This window comes from Monodon monoceros, unplaced genomic scaffold, assembly GCF_005190385.1.
Source record: "Monodon monoceros isolate NGI ecotype Baffin Bay Population unplaced genomic scaffold, NGI_Narwhal_1 Super_Scaffold_3, whole genome shotgun sequence".
Taxonomy (NCBI): Eukaryota; Metazoa; Chordata; class Mammalia; order Artiodactyla; family Monodontidae; genus Monodon; species Monodon monoceros.
In genome coordinates this window covers 55541763-55559375 of record NW_021703780.1, presented here as the reverse complement: position 1 = coordinate 55559375, position 17613 = coordinate 55541763, and the positions used below count along the sequence as shown (strand labels likewise).

Sequence of the window (17613 nt, the reverse complement as noted above, 5' to 3'; positions counted from 1 at the left end):
TCACACAAATGTGCCACAGTGATTTTTGTGTGTGTATGTGTGGTACGTGGGCCTCTCACTGTTGTGGCCTCTCCCGTTGCGGAGCACAGGCTCCGGACGCGCAGGCTCAGCGGCCATGGCTCACGGGCCCAGCCGCTCCGCAGCATGTGGGATCTTCCCAGACCGGGGCACGAACCCGTGTCCCCTGCATCGGCAGGCGGACTCTCAACCACTGTGCCTCCAGGGAAGCCCCCCACAGTGATTTTTGACAAAGGTACAAAAGCAATTCAACAGCAATGGAATAACCTACTAGAATGGCTAAAATAAATTGTTTTAAGTGATAACACAAATGCTGGTGAGGATATGGTTAAACTGGATCACTCATACAATGTAGGCAGAAATATAAAATACGGTATAGCCACTCTGGAAAATAGTTAGGCCATTTCTTTTAAAACTAAAAATGAACTTGTACAACTCAGCATTTGTATGACTGGGTATTTATCTGAGAGAAATTAAAATTAAAAATTAAAATTTTTCTGAGAGAAATTAAAAATTCATATACAAGTTTCTGTTCACACAGAAACTTGTACATGAATATTCACAGCAGCTTTATTCATAATAGCTAAAAACTGGAAACTACCCAAATATCCTTTAACAGGTGAATGGTTAAACATATGGTATGTCCACACAGACAAATATTACTCAGCAATAAAAATGAACAAACTATTGATATGCACAATTGAACCTCAAGGGCACTATGCTGAATGAAAAAAGCCAATCTCAGAAAGTTACATATTTTATGACTCCATTTATATAATATACAACACTCCTGAAATAACAAAAATAACAGCAACAGAGAACAGATTAGTGGTTGTCAGGGATTAGGGATGTGAGTAGACAGGTTAGGAGGGCTACAAAGGGGTAGCCAGAGGGACTTTGTGGTGGAATACAGTTCTGTGTCTTGAATTTAGTTAGTGGTAGTTACACAAAGGTACACGTGTAATAAAACTGCACAGAACCATACACACATGCACACAAATGAGTACAGTACACATACAGATAGTAAGCTCTAAGTTCCGTAGATTGCTTAAAAAAAAAGAAAAAAAAAAGCCTAGGCTTCAATCCATCTATTACCCTTAATAAAATAATCTTCAAGGTCCATTTGCACTATATCACTCCTCAGATCACTAAACCACAGCCACTACTTGATACTGTACTTTCTTTTTTTTTAATTTCATTTATTTATTTATGGCTGCATTGGGTCTTCACTGCTGCGCACGGGCTTTCTCTAGTTGCAGCGAGTGGGGGCTACTCTTTGTTGTGGTGCGCGGGCTTCTCATTGCGGTGGCTTCTCTTGTTGTGAAGCATGGGCTCTAGGCATGTGGGCTTTAGTAGCTGTGGCTCACAGCCTCAGTAGTTGTGGCTCGTGGGCTCTAGAGCACAGGCTCAGTAGTTGTGGTGCACAGGCCTACCTGCTCTGCAGCATGTGGGATCCTCCCCGACCAGGGCTCGAACCCGTGTCCCCGGCACTGGCAGGCGGATTCCTGACCACTGCACCACCAGGGAAGTCCCAATACTGTACTTCTTGATAACTCAACGCTTTAACTTATTTTCCATACCCTGGATGCAATTTAGTTTTCTCCATCTCCATTCCTCTGTGCAAACCATTCACCTTGCTTGCTTTCTACATATTAATCCATACCTCCCCCTCCTTTTAAAGCCCAAGTCAAAACTCACCTAACTTCAGGAAGCTCCATGGAAAACACACTTAGATTCAAACAAACTCTGCCACCATTAGCAGGGTAAGTCTTGGTTCCCTGATTACGTGCTTGGAAATGGCAATCCTCAATAAATGTCATTATTTTTCATTTATTTACCTATTATCTTCCTATTAGACATTTAAACTATTAAAAGACATAGCTGTGTCTCCTCAAGTATTTGATATAAGGTAGGTTTATTACGCTTCTAAAGTACTTGAATCTTTACCAAAACACATGAGGATAAATTATCCTCACCAACTCCCCATCCCTAGCCATACCACTTAAACTGTAGTTTTTTTCAATGTTTTAATCATGGGTTCTCCTGTACATACAGCCTTGGATAGAGATGAAATGTAAACAATAAAAAAGAAAAAATGTACAATCATTAAATTCTTTCTTCCTTCCTCTCCATTTTCTCATTTTCTTCCCAAATAGAAAGTAATTTCAGGGACTTCCCTCGTGGCGCAGTGGTTAAGAATCCACCTGCCAATGCAGGGGACACGGGTTCGATCCCTGGTTCGGAAGACCCCACATGCCACGGAGCAACTAAGCCCATGCACCACAACTACTGAGCCTGCGCTCTAGAGCTCGTGAGCCACAACTACTGAGCCCAAGTGCCACAACTACTGAGCCCGAGTGCCACAACTACTGAAGCCCATGCACCTAGAGCCCATGCTCCACAACAAGAGAAGCCACCGCAGTGAGAAGCCCGCGCACCGCAACGAAGAGTAGCCCCCACTCGCCGCAACTAGAGAAAGCCCGCACCCAGCAACGAAGACCCAACGCAGCCAAAAATAAATAAATAAATACATTATTTTTTTTTAAAGTAATTTCACAAAAATGTTTACAAAAGAGGGCATGGGGGAAGAAAAATATTGAAAGCATGTTGTATTTTACATGAAGCATTCTACTCAAAATTGCTTTTTCTTAATATAATTACTGTGCGATACATATTTTTTAAAATAAATTTATTTATTTATTTTTGGCTGCACTGGGTCTTCATTGCTGTGCGCGGGCTTTCTCTAGTTGCGGTGAGCGGGGGCTACTCTTTGTCATGGTGCGCGGGCTTCTCGTTGCGGCGGCCTCTCCCCGTGCGGAGCACGGGCTCCACGCACACGGGATTCAGGAGCTGTGGCTCGAAGCAGAGCGCAGGCTCAGCAGCCGTGGCACACGGGCCCAGTTGCTCTGCAGCACGTGGGATCCTCCTGGACCAGGGCTCAAACCCGTGTTTAGTGCATTGGCAGGCGGATTCCCAACCACTGTGCCACCAGGGAAGCCCCACAATACATATTTTTTCTTTCTCTTCTTTAAAGCAGGTTCCTTCATGAGGAATTATTCAAACCACAAGTCAACTTACTGGGTTTCAACCATCATTTTTCTTAGAGAAAACAGAATCAAATTAGAAACCATCAGTATGTATTGCACACAGTAAAAGTAAACATTATGTATCAACTATACTTCAATTAAAAAATATATAAAAAAATAAAAATGCAAATATTATCTTGTAAAACTTTTACTTCAGTGTAAATACACATGAAAATATGTAAAAGGTAACTGTTAGGAATGGTTTAGTCAAAGTGTGAAAGCTACTGTTCTAATGCCAGCAAATAAGCATTGGCTTAATATGAAGAATAATATAATGGAAAATGTAAAACAATTTCCAATAAAGCATCCTAATTCAGAAGTTCACTATTTTACATGTTTTGCATCCTCCATGCACCATCCCCCATGTCCCCTCTTCCACTCTTCTGTCCTCTCCTAGCTGGTTCTTTAACTGCTATGTTAGTGTACATTACACACCAGAATGGATTAAAGTGAAAAACCACGACTGAGCTTTCTCCTGAAATCCCTCAAACTGGGTAATGTTATCTCTTGAGACAGAAAAGGAGCTGCCCAAAGGCATGAGTGGAACTAAAAAAAATTTCACAGTCTCCCTCCACTTTACTAGATCCTGAAATTTAAAAGAGTAAGCAAAAATATGGATTTTATTCCTACCTGTGAGGAAAAAATAAATCAAATGAACCAAATCAACTGAAGATATTTTCCCCCCAAATTCTGACCAACCGTCACTATTACAGATACATATTCTAAAGATTTTAAGTATTTTTCAGTAAGGCTTTAACACCAACTAAACAGCTAGTCCAGACTGTTTATTCTGAAAGATGACTAAGGCACTGTCACCTGAACCATGGAAAATACAGGACTTTACAATTTCATAAACCTTTTTCTGAATAAGCCCTCTTGTCAGAGTCATACTGAAAATTAAAGCTCCTTTACAGAAACAGCTGTAAGGACAGTCATTATCATAAAAATCACGCTCTCTCTCCATACAAAGATGAAAATAAAGACACTGCCATATGCTCTGAGTAATTATTCAAGCAGCCTGATGGTTTTGCAATGAATCATCTCTCGCTCCTGTTCACTCTGGTGATCTCTATCTCGACGGATATTAACCTCATCCTTCTGGATGCTCCTGCCAAATATCTTGGATACTTCTCACATCCAATCCAATGGCATATCTCTAACTTCAAAATATGCTACACCAACGTCTGACTGCTTCTCACCACCTCCACTACTACCTCTCTCCCCTGGATAACCTCTCCTACCCTCATACCCTTAAAAAACTATTCTCCACATAGCAGCCCAGGTTGTCCTTTTAAAACATAAAATCTTACGCAAAGCAAAAGCCAAGTACCACAATGACTTACCACGCTTCATACCATCTGATGGCCAGGACCATCCATCCCTACCTACCACCTTACTCTCCTGATCTCTTCAACCGGTCTGCCTCTTCAACCTCTGAATTACTCTGCTCCAGCCACCCTTACCTCATTATTCCTTAGTCACATCAGTGTGTTCCTTCTTCAGGACCTTTGCGCTCCTGATGTTCCCTCTGCTTAGACCAAACTACCTGCAGATAACCACCATGTTCACTTCTCCACCTCCTTCAGGTCTTTCCTCAAATGTCACCTTCTCAGTGAGGCTTTCCTTGACCTCTTTAAAACTCACCTCTATCCCTAGCAGTTCGCAACCCCTTTCCCTACTTTATATTTGTCCTTCATCACCACCACAAGGGATCTCTGTCTGTCTGCTTTGCTGCTGTATCTCTAGCATCCAAATAGTGCCTGACACACAAGTGGAGGTCAGTAAATATTTGTTGAATAGATTCATGACTCAAGTAGTGGCATATATTTTCAAGAAAAAAAAATTTTGCTCATTTGGGGCAGAACAAACACAAAAATAGCCCAGTCTTCACGGGCATTACCTCATTATTACCATCGTGAGCGTTACCATTTATTGAGCACTTACTCTGTGCGCCAAGTACTATGCTGAGCACTCTCCTTACTTGCACTTCTTTTTTTTCATCTAATTCTCACAATAATCCCATGAGTTAGGTATTATTGATCTTACAAAGCAATGCAAGCAAAGGTAAGACTTAGGTCATAAATTAGTAAGATGCAGAGTAGGGCCTAGAAACCAGAACTACATGACGTTTCAACACCATACTCTTAATTAGTAGGCAACTGACTCTTTAAAGCTAACATTAACTGATTATTTGTCAGGTTAAATTATTTACTTGCAGTGTCTTATTTAACTATTTTAATTAAAATAAAAAAACCCGAGGCCAACATTTTTAGTTGCCTAGCCAACATACAGTTTTCCCTTCTTTAATAAGAGAACTTTTACCTATTTTGCTTTAAGTAATAACATGCTTGGATAAAAAGCTTCATTTCATTTGCAAATGGCCAAATGACACAGTTCTGTCCAATAAAATAGAAATGTATCACTGAGTAAGGCTTCCAGGAAAGAAAGCCCTTTGAAAGGGAGCCAGCTGAGTTGTCATGTGACTTTGTCCTTTTACCATATTCTTCTGGCCTGGAACACAAGCACAAGGCTAGGGGTGGAACAACTGTCTTGCAACTATGAGAATGCAAGTCAAGTGCTAAGTGGAGTGGAGTGAAAAACTACGAGCCTGGGTGCCTAATGGCACCTAGGCTGCCACTCCAGTTTTCGTGTCATATAAAGGGAGCAAAAAAGTATTTTATTAAGCCACTATTATTTGTTTTCCATTACATGCAGCCAAATGCAATCCCTATTTGATACAACCCTATGAGGTTGTTGGCCCAATGCTGGCCTTATTGAAAATGTTATCATAGCTAAGTCTTCCAATCAGGGGGAGAAAATACACTAACCATTAAGCATCACTCTATCAATAGAAAATAACGGCTTTCACATTTATGGAAGAGCTAGAGGTGGGATCCTGGAATCTGTATTTGGAAACCAATACCTTAGACATCAAATGTGTAGCTAGTGAACAACTAATGAAAATTTAAAAGGGTAGGGAAAGTAGAGAATAAAGCTAGTAGGCTGCCTTCACCACAGTATCAAAGGTAGGTGAATCACACCTTACTAAAAACGGATCTTAAAGAACAATTTTCTAAACCTAGGATGAGGTAAACAGTAAATATTTATTGAGACTTTTAAAAATGCATGGTAACACGGGACTTCCCTGGTGGCACAGTGGTTAAGAATCTGCCTGCCAATGCAGGGGACATGGGTTTGATCCCTGGTCCAGGAAGATCCCACATGCCGCAGAGCAACTAAGCCCATGCGCCACAACTACTGAGCCTGCGCTCTAGAGCCTGTGAGTCACAACTACTGGGCCCGTGCACCTAGAGCCCATGCTCCCCAACAAGAGAAGCCACTGCAATGAGAAGCCCGCACACTGCAAAGAAGAGTAGCTCCAGCTCGCCGCAACTAGAGAAAACCCGCATGCAGCAATGAAGACCCAACACAGCCAAAAAATAAATAAAAAGTAAAACAAAAACCAAAACAAACAAACAAACAAAAACCAAAATGGGCTTCCCTGGTGGCGCAGTGGTTGAGAGTCTGCCTGCCGATGCAGGGGACACGGGTTCGTGCCCCGGTCCGGGAAGATCCCACATGCCGCGGGGCGGCTAGGCCCGTGAGCCATGGCAGCTGAGCCTGCGCGTCCAGAGCCTGTGCTCCGCAACGGGAGAGGCCACAACAGTGAGAGGCCCACATACCGCAAAAAAAAAAAAAAAAAAATGCATGATAACAAAAGCCACATGGCACAGCCCTTGACAGACTGGTTTCCCACTTTGCCACTATATTGTATCGTGGGCAATAAAACAGGTGGCAGGGCCTTACACTGCTATACTACCATGTCCAGCATAAATCCTTAAATCCATCTAAACCTGAATAAGATCTGGAAGTAAGAAAAAAAAAAAGATGCAGTGATGGTCCAATAAACATTACAACAGATTCAAAACATTACAAGATTACAAGTGTTACAAGATTCCAAATCATGTATTTCACATTTTATGGCAGTACCAAAAATTAGGAAACAGAAAAAGAAGAAAAAAAGAAAGAGATAACAAAGAGATTGTATGGAGTAATGAATACGAGCTAAAAGCTTCCTGCAAACAACTACACTTAATCTGCACAACAGCCCCAAGGACATGGGTACCATTATTCCCATTTTACAGACAAAAAACTGACACTAAAACAGTTATATAAATTGCCCCAGATCAGATAGGTAGTAAGAGCTAACGCCAGGATTTGAATCCAGGTCAGTCTAACCCCAAAGCCCATACTATTACAGTTGCTTCAACACACGTCAAATACAGTACAACACCTGGTCAGAAGTGCCAATGCAATAGTAGGGGTTAGGCAGGAGCTCAAAAACACTGAAAAGATAAATGATTAATAGTGAGACCAATACTACATCTTTTACAAGTAATCATACTTAAAGTTCAAACCTTTGCCAAAGCATGCTTAAGATGATACAATTCTTTAAAAGGAAGTCGGGTTTTTTTTGCGGTACGCGGGCCTCTCACTGTTGCGGCCTCTCCCGTTGCGAAGCACAGGCTCCGGACGCGCAGGCTCAGTGGCCATGGCTCACGGGCCCAGCCGCTCCACGGCATGTGGGATCTTCCCGAACCGGGGCACGAACCCGTGTCCCCTGCATCGGAAGGCGGACTCTCAACCACTGCGCCACCAGGGAAACCTTAAAAGGAAGTCCTTTGAATTCCCAACTTGTATGCTTTTATTATGTTCTAGGAAGGGAATTTTCTCTTCTCTATAAGATTTTGCCAGAAAAAGAGAGAATAAAACCATGCGAGAAACTAACCCCAAATACAGTCCTAAGTAGCACATGTGAAAAAGATATATAGTTCAAATAACTGTATGTGCTTTGATGAGAAAGGAGACAGCATTATACCATTTCCTTAAAATACAATCCTTTGGAAACAGAAAATTCAAAAAGATTCCCCCAAGCCTTTTTTGCCCAGACTTCAACCATTTGTTTCCTGAAAAAAAATGAGTATAATCTGAAGAAATTACAAAGATTCATTTGGAAAGCTACTTACAGCTTATTACAAAATACTGTATTCCAAACATTTTGGCATGGAAGCAAAGTTAGAATAAGCATGCACTGCTTTACTGAGCCTTGCTACTTGCACTAGGCTGTAGTTCAAGGAAAAACTTTTTTTCCTCCCTCTTGAGTAGATGGGGTGAGAGAGAGTGTGTGAGGAGTGGAAGTACATTAAGAACTTTCAGGAACTTATTAATGAGAGAGAGAACATTAAAAAAAATGACAAAATAGGATACACAAAAGAGAATAAATCTAACTATATCTAAAGGGTTATCTACAAAATATCTGCTCCGATCAGTTTTTTTTCATTGTAAGGATATTTCCTTTAAAAGGTGAGATTATGGGGCTTCCCTGGTGGCGCAGTGGTTGAGAGTCTGCCTGCCAATGCAGGGGACACGGGTTCGTGCCCCAGTCCGGGAAGATCCCACATGCTGTGGAGTGGCTGGGCCCGTGAGCCATGGCCGCTGAGCCTGCGCGTCTGGAGCCTGTGCTCCGCAACGGGAGAGGCCACAACAGTGAGAGGCCCGCGTACCGCAAAAAAAAAAAAAAAAAAAAAAAAAAAAAAAGATGAGATTATGACCACCATCTTCAGATACTTCCAAAAACCAAAAGCAGATGCAGAAATAAGGATCCTGGATTAGGCGACAGTTAGACACCAGTACTGGCTCTGCCCATAATTAGCTCTGACTTTAGACAGGTCATTTTACCTTCCTATGTCTCAGTGTCTTCATCTGTAAAACAAGATGGTTCACCTTACCTCACACCTTACAGAAAACTTAACCCAAAATATACCAGAGGACTAAATTTAAGAGCTAAACTATAACAGAAGAAAACATAGGAAAAAAATCTTTGTGATGTTGGGTTACTAAAGATTTCTCAGGACTTCCCTGGTGGTCCAGTGGTTAAGACTCTGCACTTCCACTACAGGGGGCGCGGGTTAGATCCCTGGTCGGGGAACTAAGATCCCGCAAGTTGTGGCACGCCCCCCCCCCGCCCCCCAAAAAAAGACTGAGAGTAAATATTTGAAATCATATATCAGGTGAGGGACTCATATCCAGAATGAATACACACCCTCACACACATCTCTATAACTCAGTGAGAAGAAAACAACCCAATGGGCAACCCAAATGGGAAAAAGATTTGAATGACATTTTACCAAAGAATAGATATGAAAAGCTAACAAATAAGCACATGAAAAGATACTATTGGGAAGAAATATGGGAACATATGTATAACTGATTCACTTTGTTATAAAGCAGAAACTAACACATCATTGTAAAGCAATTATACCCCAATAGAGATGTTAAAAAAAAAGAGATACTCTCTATTATTAGTTATTACAGAAATGTAAAACAAAACCATGATCAAATACCACTTCACATCCACTAGGATGGCTATAATCAAAAAGACAGACAACAAATGCTGGCAAAAATGTAAAGAAATAGGGACCCTCATACACGGCTGATGGGAATGTAAAATGGTACAGTCACTTTGAAAGTCTGTCCATTTCTTAAAAAGTTAAACATAAATCTACCATATGACCCAGCAATTCCACTCAAGAAAAATGAAACATGGTCACTGAAGATTTGATGTAAATGCTCATAGCAACATTATTCCAAATAGGCAAAAAGCAGAAGAAACCCAATGTCCATCAAGTGGTGTCCAATGAAAAGGAAAAATGTACTAATACAGGCTACAACATGGATGAACCTCAAAAAACATTACACAAAGTAAAAGAAACCAAACACAAAAGATCACATATTATACGATATTTATATGAAATTTCCATAAAAGACAAATCTATAGAGACAAAAAGTAGATATGTGGTTGTCTTCAGCAGGGAGTGACTGCAAATGTACATGAGGCATCTTTCTGGAATGATGGAAATGTTCTAAAATTGGATTGTGGTGATGACTGAACAACTCTGTAAATTTACTAAAAAACTATAGTACTGTAAACTTAAAACAGGTGGATTTTATGGTATATAAATTGCTTTTAAAAATGAAAAAATATTATGCTACGTGAATGAAGCCAAACAAAAAAAACTGCATATTACACGATCCCATTTATATGAAATGTCCAGAAAAGGCAAATCTATGGAGACAGAAAGTAGATTTGCAGTTGCCTGAAACTGGGGGTAGGAACAGGGATTAACTGTAAACAGGCGCAAGGGATCTCACTGGGGTGATGAACATATTCTAAAACTGTATTATGCTGATTGGTGCACAACACAATAAATTTACTAAAAATCATTTAATTTTATATTTAAAAATGGGTGAATTTTATACTAAAAATGGGTGAAATTATACCTCAGAGTAAAATTGTTTTTAAAAATAAGGTGGTCAAATCACATTGGAGTTAACTTTTTATCCACAGACCACTTTGAGAATAAGATGAAGACTAACCCTAACCCAGAGGCCTGAGCCTCCCTTTTGCTCACTCAGACACCTTATTGGTCTGAGGACACCAAATTAACAAGTTTCTAAAGCTCTAGAGCCTTGTGCAATCTTAATAGCAAGGGCATTCGGAACAACTACAACCCTCCTCTTCACCCTAGAAAGATGTACACCTTACCAGAAAGAAAATCAAAATTCCTTTTCTAAAATGATAAGGACCCCCTTTCCTTACTTTTTAGACATCATTTTGGAACTTCCCACTTAATCCCTTTTTTCAATAAGAAACTGTGATTGAGGGACTCAGAAGCAATCAATCAAGACAGAGACCTAGCTAGCTGTCTTTAGAACCAACCAGTACACATCAAAGACCCAGCATGTAGTAAAGATCCATGAAGTGGCTTAAGGAAAAAGATGTGCTGTCTTTCAGATAAAACTTAGGCCAGATTTGTTTTGAAACAAGGAGTAAAGTGAAAAAAAGAAATGTGACAAAGTTTCTCTAAACACCTACACGGTGCAATAAACACTACCCACCCCGCCACCACCTCCCACCCCGCCAAGACAGCTAAGGAGTTTTCAGACACTCTTTGTTATAAAACTAATTTAGGACTGGATGCTGATCTGGCAAAGCAGACAATCTCCTTCCTCCAACACACAAGGGTCTGCTCGTGTCTGTTGGATTGAGCTTCTGTTTAGCTAAACCCACCCCCTTTTGATTTCTAAAATCACTAGATTATTGTTGTCTAACAAATACTCCCCTCATCCCCAGTCCCCACCCTCCCCCAATCACTGTGCCTCTGTGAGAATTACAATCCATGTTTGTGCAAGTTTTGGTCTCTGCCAACTGGTATTCCCAGACCCCCTTCAAATCCATTCCACACACAATAGCCAGGTCCATCGGATTGTTTCAGGTCTTTGCTTGAAGCCCTCCAATAACACTTAAAATAAAATTCCAAAATCCTTTCCTCGGCTGAGAAGATCCCTAAAATCTGGCTTCTCCCTTACCTTTCTAACCTTACCAGTCTTCTTTCAGGTCCTAAAACACACCAAGCTCTTTCCCTCCTCAGGAGCCTTTGCATTTCCTCATCCCTCAGTCGGGAAAAAATTTCCCTAGGCTCTTAAGACTCTCTCATCCTTCAGTGCTCAACTTACATGTAAACGCCTCAGAAAAAGCATCTTCCTTGAAATTGCCCCAACTAGGTCTCCACGTTATCCTCTATCAGAACATCTTGTTTATTCCCTTCCTAGCACTTGCCAAGACCTGTAATTCTTTTTATTTACCTACTTATTTACTGTCTACCTCCCTGACTAGAAAGTCAATTCCAAGCAGTCGTAAGTTGTGTCTACATCGCTCAGTGCGGTACCTGCAGCTTCATCTGGAGAGAATCCCCAGCTCTACCGCAGCAACGCCTGGCACTTCGTGCGGGTCCTCGCACGGATGCGGGAGTGAACAAAAGCACCCTAAGCCACCAACCCCCGAATAGGTGGCCGTGCCCCCAACTGCAATACCCCATTTCTCGCACCGCCTCGTAAAGGCCTGTCCCATACCTTCACTTTTCTTTCTCTCTCAGACACATCTGTCGCTCAGGTTCAAACATCTGTCACTACACAAATCTCTGGTGAGCCTCTCAAACCCCACCCCACCGCGCCGCACAGGCGCGCCACTCAAAATCCCCTCCATGCCTTGCACGCGCTGCACAAACCTGGAGCCTCACCCACGCTCCCTACCAACCCCCGGGCCACTCGAGCGCCCACGAATATCTGGGAGCCCTGCGCCCTCCGAGCTCCCGCGGGTCCCCTCGTTCCCGCGTGTCACCCGCCATCCAGCGCGGCACCTCCCCCCTCCGCGGCGCCAGCTCTCACCTATCACCTCCTGCAGCTCGTAATCGTCCCTGTTGATGGACCAAGGAAGGGCGCTGGAGTCCTCGGACATGACGGCGGCACGGCACTCAGCCCTCCCTCAAACTCGCTGACCTCCCTCTTCTCCTCGCCGCGCCTCTCCCCACCCCCAACCGCTGCCGCCGCGCCCCCACCAACCGCCTCTGGAACAGCCACGGGTCGACGGCGCCTGGCGCCGGGTGGCCGCGCGGCAGAGCAGCGGGGGGCTCGAAGCACCCGCGGACCTCGCCTCCTGCTCCTCCGCGGCCGGCACTCCCCTGCCCGGCCCAGGTCCCGGCCTCGGCCTCCGTGGCAGCAGCTACAGGAGCTTCGCCTCGGCCCAGCCCCTCTGTCCCGCCCTCCACCCCAGCCCCACGCACGGGCCAAACTTTCCCTTCTCCCTCCACCTGCCGACACGCAGCGCGCTGACGTCACCGCGCCGGGCACGCCCCGCCTCGGCCCCGCCTCCAGCCGCCATTTCAAGTGTGGCTGGATGAGCAGTGAGCAAGTAAGAAGCCCGAGGAGGAGGAAGTTGACAATGGAAGGGAAGAAATGCTTTGAAAGGAGTTCAACAAGGGCATCGGAAAGCCAGAGAAGAGCCTAAAGTAGCAGAAGCGGTAGCCACACTGAGCATGGCAACCAAACGGCGGCTTAGTGGAGGGGGCGGAGCCACTTTTGGCGGCGGGGTCACGTTGCCGTCTCCGCTGTCGCATTCATTGGCTTATTTGAGAAGGAATCAGAAAGGCAATAGGTGAGTGTGGACGTCAGTCATAAATTAGTCCCGCCAGCAGGCGCTCTGAGCGCCGTTCTCTGACAGGGCTCCAGTCCTTCAGGGTGGCGGATATGCCTCTTGCTTTGCACAGTTCTCCCAAGAGATGTCGCGGTGTAACCGTCACACCCTCGAGACGTGCAGACGGCTCCGCAGGGTGTGGAGAAACCCGAGGGAGCAGCTGGGTGGGGTAGCTTTGGAGTGTGGACAACTGCCAAGTGGGATAAAAGGCCTTGGGCCACGAGACAGGGGAACCGGAAGCTCGCCCCGTGACGACACTTTCTCTAGGCGGAAGTTCTATCTGCAGCGCCCGTCGCGGCCTTCTCAGTAACCTTAATGGTTAGGGTGTTCTGTCCATACTCAACTTTGGGTCTGGAGCTTAAATGAGCACCTGTCTTGGGGCCTCGGAAGGTTGGAGTTTTTCCCCAGAGGCGGCTGGGGCCATTAAACAAGTGAGGTTTGGCCCAGGAGATCTGAGGTCGTTTCAGAGGCCTTGACTTTTGTGTGACCTCATTGAACTTGAGTTTTCACAGGTTGACCACTTAGGGCCGTTGGAGAAATTAACGAGGTGAAATTGAACATACTTGGTAAAATGGGATAAAGAGTACTGACGTGGATTGGGCTAGGTGTGAAGCTCTTCTCAGTTGGATGTCTTTTAGACCAGTAGTAGTCCTTACGAAAGAGACCTTCACCCAGGCCATGCCAGGCACTGGAAGCCCTGTGCAGGAAATCCACTGACTACAAAACGAAAGCAGTGGGACTTCCCTGCTGGCGTGGTGGTTAAGAACCTGCCTACCAATGCAGGGGACATGGGTTCAATCCCTGGTTCGGGAAGATCCTACATGCCGTGGAGCAACTGAGCCCATGCTCCACAACTGATGAGCCTGCGCTCTAGAGCCTGTGAGTCACAGCTCCTGAGCCCGTATGCCACAATTACTGAAGCCCACGCATCTAGAGCCCGTGCTCTGCAACAAGAGAAGCCACCGCAATGAGAAGCCCGTGCACTGTAACGAGGAGTAGCCCCTGCTCGCCACAACTAGAGAGAGCCCGTGCACAGCAACAAAGACCCAACACAGCCAAAAATAAATAAATAAAATAAATTTATGAAAAAAACAAAAGCAGTCAACTAGGAGCTGCAGCAATGAAGCTGTTAACGCGTTTCCACCTGCTTGGTGGGATTGGAGAATGTTTCATGGAGGAGGAGACCCTGCATAGTTAACATGTTATCAACAGGTGGAAATTGAGAGGCTAGACTCTTCCAGTCACGGCAAAGGTGCCAGAGTTCCCAAGTTTGGAAACATAGCACAGGCCTTGCTATAGAGATTGGTTTCAGCTGTTAACTACTGACACCTTCTTTACTGCCACGTGTTGCCTTTTTCTTTTTGCAGGGAGAAGAGGGATGGGGATCAAATCTATCAGAGAGGAGCTAATGCTGATAGTAAGGATTAGAGATGTCAAGGTTTGTACCAGTAGAAAGATCCATAAACCAGAAATTCTTAACCTGGATTTATTGGCCTGTGTGGACCATGAACAACCTTCAGAAAGTTTGTGGGGTTTTTACTCCTTTGAAATTGTGTGCAGAATAGTATGTACTTCAGGGAGAAATCTGGCCACCTTCCTCCTTTCTCTCTTCTTCTTCCCCAGTGAAAAGGAGCTACTGACCTAATAATGAAAATTCACGATGTTAATTGACCCACATTCTTGGTGGTCAGGGCCACTATACATTCGTTGATGGGTTCTTTTCTACTTCCTCCAATGCACAAAGCTTGATGGTTTAGTTGAGCCAGAACCTGCTCTGCAGATCTGGTCATTTTATTTCCCCTGTCTCCTGGGCTTTCTCCATGTGGCTGATGGTCATGAAGTTCCCATGTTTTTAATGAGCAAGGAATTGGTGGCTGTTTGAGACCAGAAGCCAAAACCTCAATTTCTTTCTCAGCTTATGGAGTATCTTCCATGTGATAGCACTGTCATAAACACTGGGTGTACAGTGGTAAACAAAGTAACTTAGTTCCTGTTTTCATGGAGCTATAGTCTAATAGAGGAAGAGTAAACAACTCAGCAAATACATAGATGAGGAATTACGTTACAAAGCATCAAGCAGGAAAAGACGAGTATACTGTGATGGACAATAGTTAGGGAGTTTGGAGAAAACCTCTATGAGAAAACTGCGAGGGAGCCAGCCATGCAAAGTGTGTTCTAAACAGGTTACAACGGGGTTTTAGGCACTTTCGAAGCTATTGAAGTAATAATTTCATTCCTCTTAGGCCGCTGGTCCTTGTATATGGCTCCCTCAGTAATCTTTTGGGGGATTGGGGGAAAAGGGGGTTAAGGTGATTCTGAACCCTTGCCCTAATACCAAAATTTAACCAAATCTTACCTAGGTTTCTTGAAAGTATGACATACTTTCCTGAAGAGTGGGACCTTGTTTTTCCTCACATTTTCAAAGGAGTCCTTGTCTTCTTTTGTCTCCCAAAGTCAGACTCAGAAAAGATTTGGATGCAAATAGTTTATTTAGGAGGTGACCTCAAGAGGCATTCTGAAGGAGTGGTGAGGTGAGACAAGAAAGGAAGGAAAGTCATTCAAGGGTATATTAAAGAGGGGAGACTGTGTAGCTATTTGAGAAACTGGAACGCACCTTGGAATTGCCCCACCAGCAGGCAAGGAAGCTGACGTATTTGCCCACCAACTCCTTTTCCTCTTTATTGTTAATGCTCCTGCACTTCCGCCCACCTCAGTGCTGGGAAAAGCATGCTCCTAAAGTCAGAGAATGCACTCAAGCAAGAGACACAGACAGTCCTCCTCACATACTAGAACTCTCTGAAACCAAACGTCAGAGAAGGCCCAAAGGATATGTACGGGTATAGACAGCATCTACTACAGTGTGTAAACCCAGAAGTTGAGAATCATTGGGCTGAAAAGCTGGGAGGGAAAGTATATTCATGCTTCCTCTTCTTTCTCTGTTGCCTTTAAGCAACTTACCTGCATTGTGTTTTGCTTTTAGCACCTGCAGGGTAGAGGAAAAAGGACTGATTTCAAGACTAATGATGTGTTGAAGTGATAATTACAGCTTTAATTCGAGTTTTATAGGCTCCATTAAAGAAAGAGAGTTGAAGTCTATAAATTAATATGTACCTTTTGTGAGAAACCTGAATATAAAGAAAAGCACAAGTTTATGTCTTTGTCCTAAGCTGATTTTCTCAGCATTTCCACATCAGCTCCAGGACCAACTGTAAACTGCTGGAATCTGTCTCCCCACCCCCACCCCCTTCTCTCCAGTATCACACGTCATATGTAGTATAAAGTCATCTCTTGTGAGAAGGGATAACACCCATTCCTCACATAGGTGTGCTTCCCGCCTATGTGCCTAGAATGGTCCCTGTACAGGCACGTATTCAGGCATGGTGTTGATTAAAAATCGATGGAGTTTGCGAGTAGAGAAGACATGCACAAGCTAGGAGTCTGGAGCCTGGGGAGAAGCTGACATCTTGGCAAACCCAGGGAATGAATGTCCAAGGTGACAGGGGCTCAGAGCCTGTAAGAAATAGGTAGATGAGAGGTTATTGTAGGAAAAGAAAAATCAGTCCATGCAGAAAGTAGAGTCTCAGCATCAAGCTGGGTTCTGGGCCAGAGAGTAGCTTCAGGTTCTCTCAGGCTGGCACCATGCCAACGTGATGATCTCAAGTTGAATTGAGCAAAAGATGGGAAATACCTGACTGAGATGGAGCAGGTGCCTAGGTGCCTGCTACTTTTCAAACGCTGTCTCTTAAAGGTTTAATATGTCTAGAAACCTCCTTCATTAGGATGTTTATTGTAACATTATTGTAATAGGGGAAAACTGGAAACAACCTTGGATAAAGGTGTCCATTGATAGAGGATTGGTAATTGCTTGTATATATTATGTAGAACATCTTAGGATAAATAAGAAATTTGTGTGTTAATGCTAGCTGAAGTAACAACCCAAAACTAAACTAAACTGGCTGGTTTAACCCAAAAGCTTATTTCTCACACACATATAGTCCAATACATATGTCCTTGGTCCCTTTCCTCCAAGCAGAGAATTAGATTTTGGCTCCTTCCATCTTGTGGCACCACCATCTTCTAGGACCTCCTTAGAGTCTTCTGCTGGACCCTCTGCATTCAGCCAGCTGGTTAGCTGAGAGGGAGAACACTACAAAAGCTGGCCAACACTGGAAGTTGTGTTTGTTACTTCTTCCCAGGTTGTGTTGGTCAGAACTGAAGTCAAGGAAACTGGGACATGGCTTCTTCTGTGTCCAGCAAGAAGAAATGGGATTAGTCAACATCTAGGCGATCTCTGCCACAATTGGTAAATTTGGTTGCAGCCAGGCCAGAGCTACTGACTTATTGAGGAAGAGGAGTAGGAAGGATATACTCTTTTGTACATTTTGGACTTTATAAATCCAAATATTACCTGTTCAA

General features: G+C 43.8%; 1 protein-coding gene across 2 annotated transcripts in view; it reads right to left on the bottom strand.

The window, feature by feature from the left end:
* The window catches only part of OXSR1 (oxidative stress responsive kinase 1), a 100866-nt gene extending 88072 nt beyond the window's left edge, over nt 1–12794 (bottom strand). Inside the window, exon 1 of one of the 2 annotated variants that reach the window (XM_029244176.1) lies at nt 12393–12794. In XM_029244176.1, the coding sequence (XP_029100009.1) occupies nt 12393–12462 (70 nt within the window). In that variant the 5' untranslated portion in view covers nt 12463–12794. The remainder of the gene's footprint in view (nt 1–12392) is intronic. The other variant, XM_029244175.1, reaches the window with a different exon arrangement.
* Between the last annotated feature and the right edge of the window lie 4819 nt (nt 12795–17613).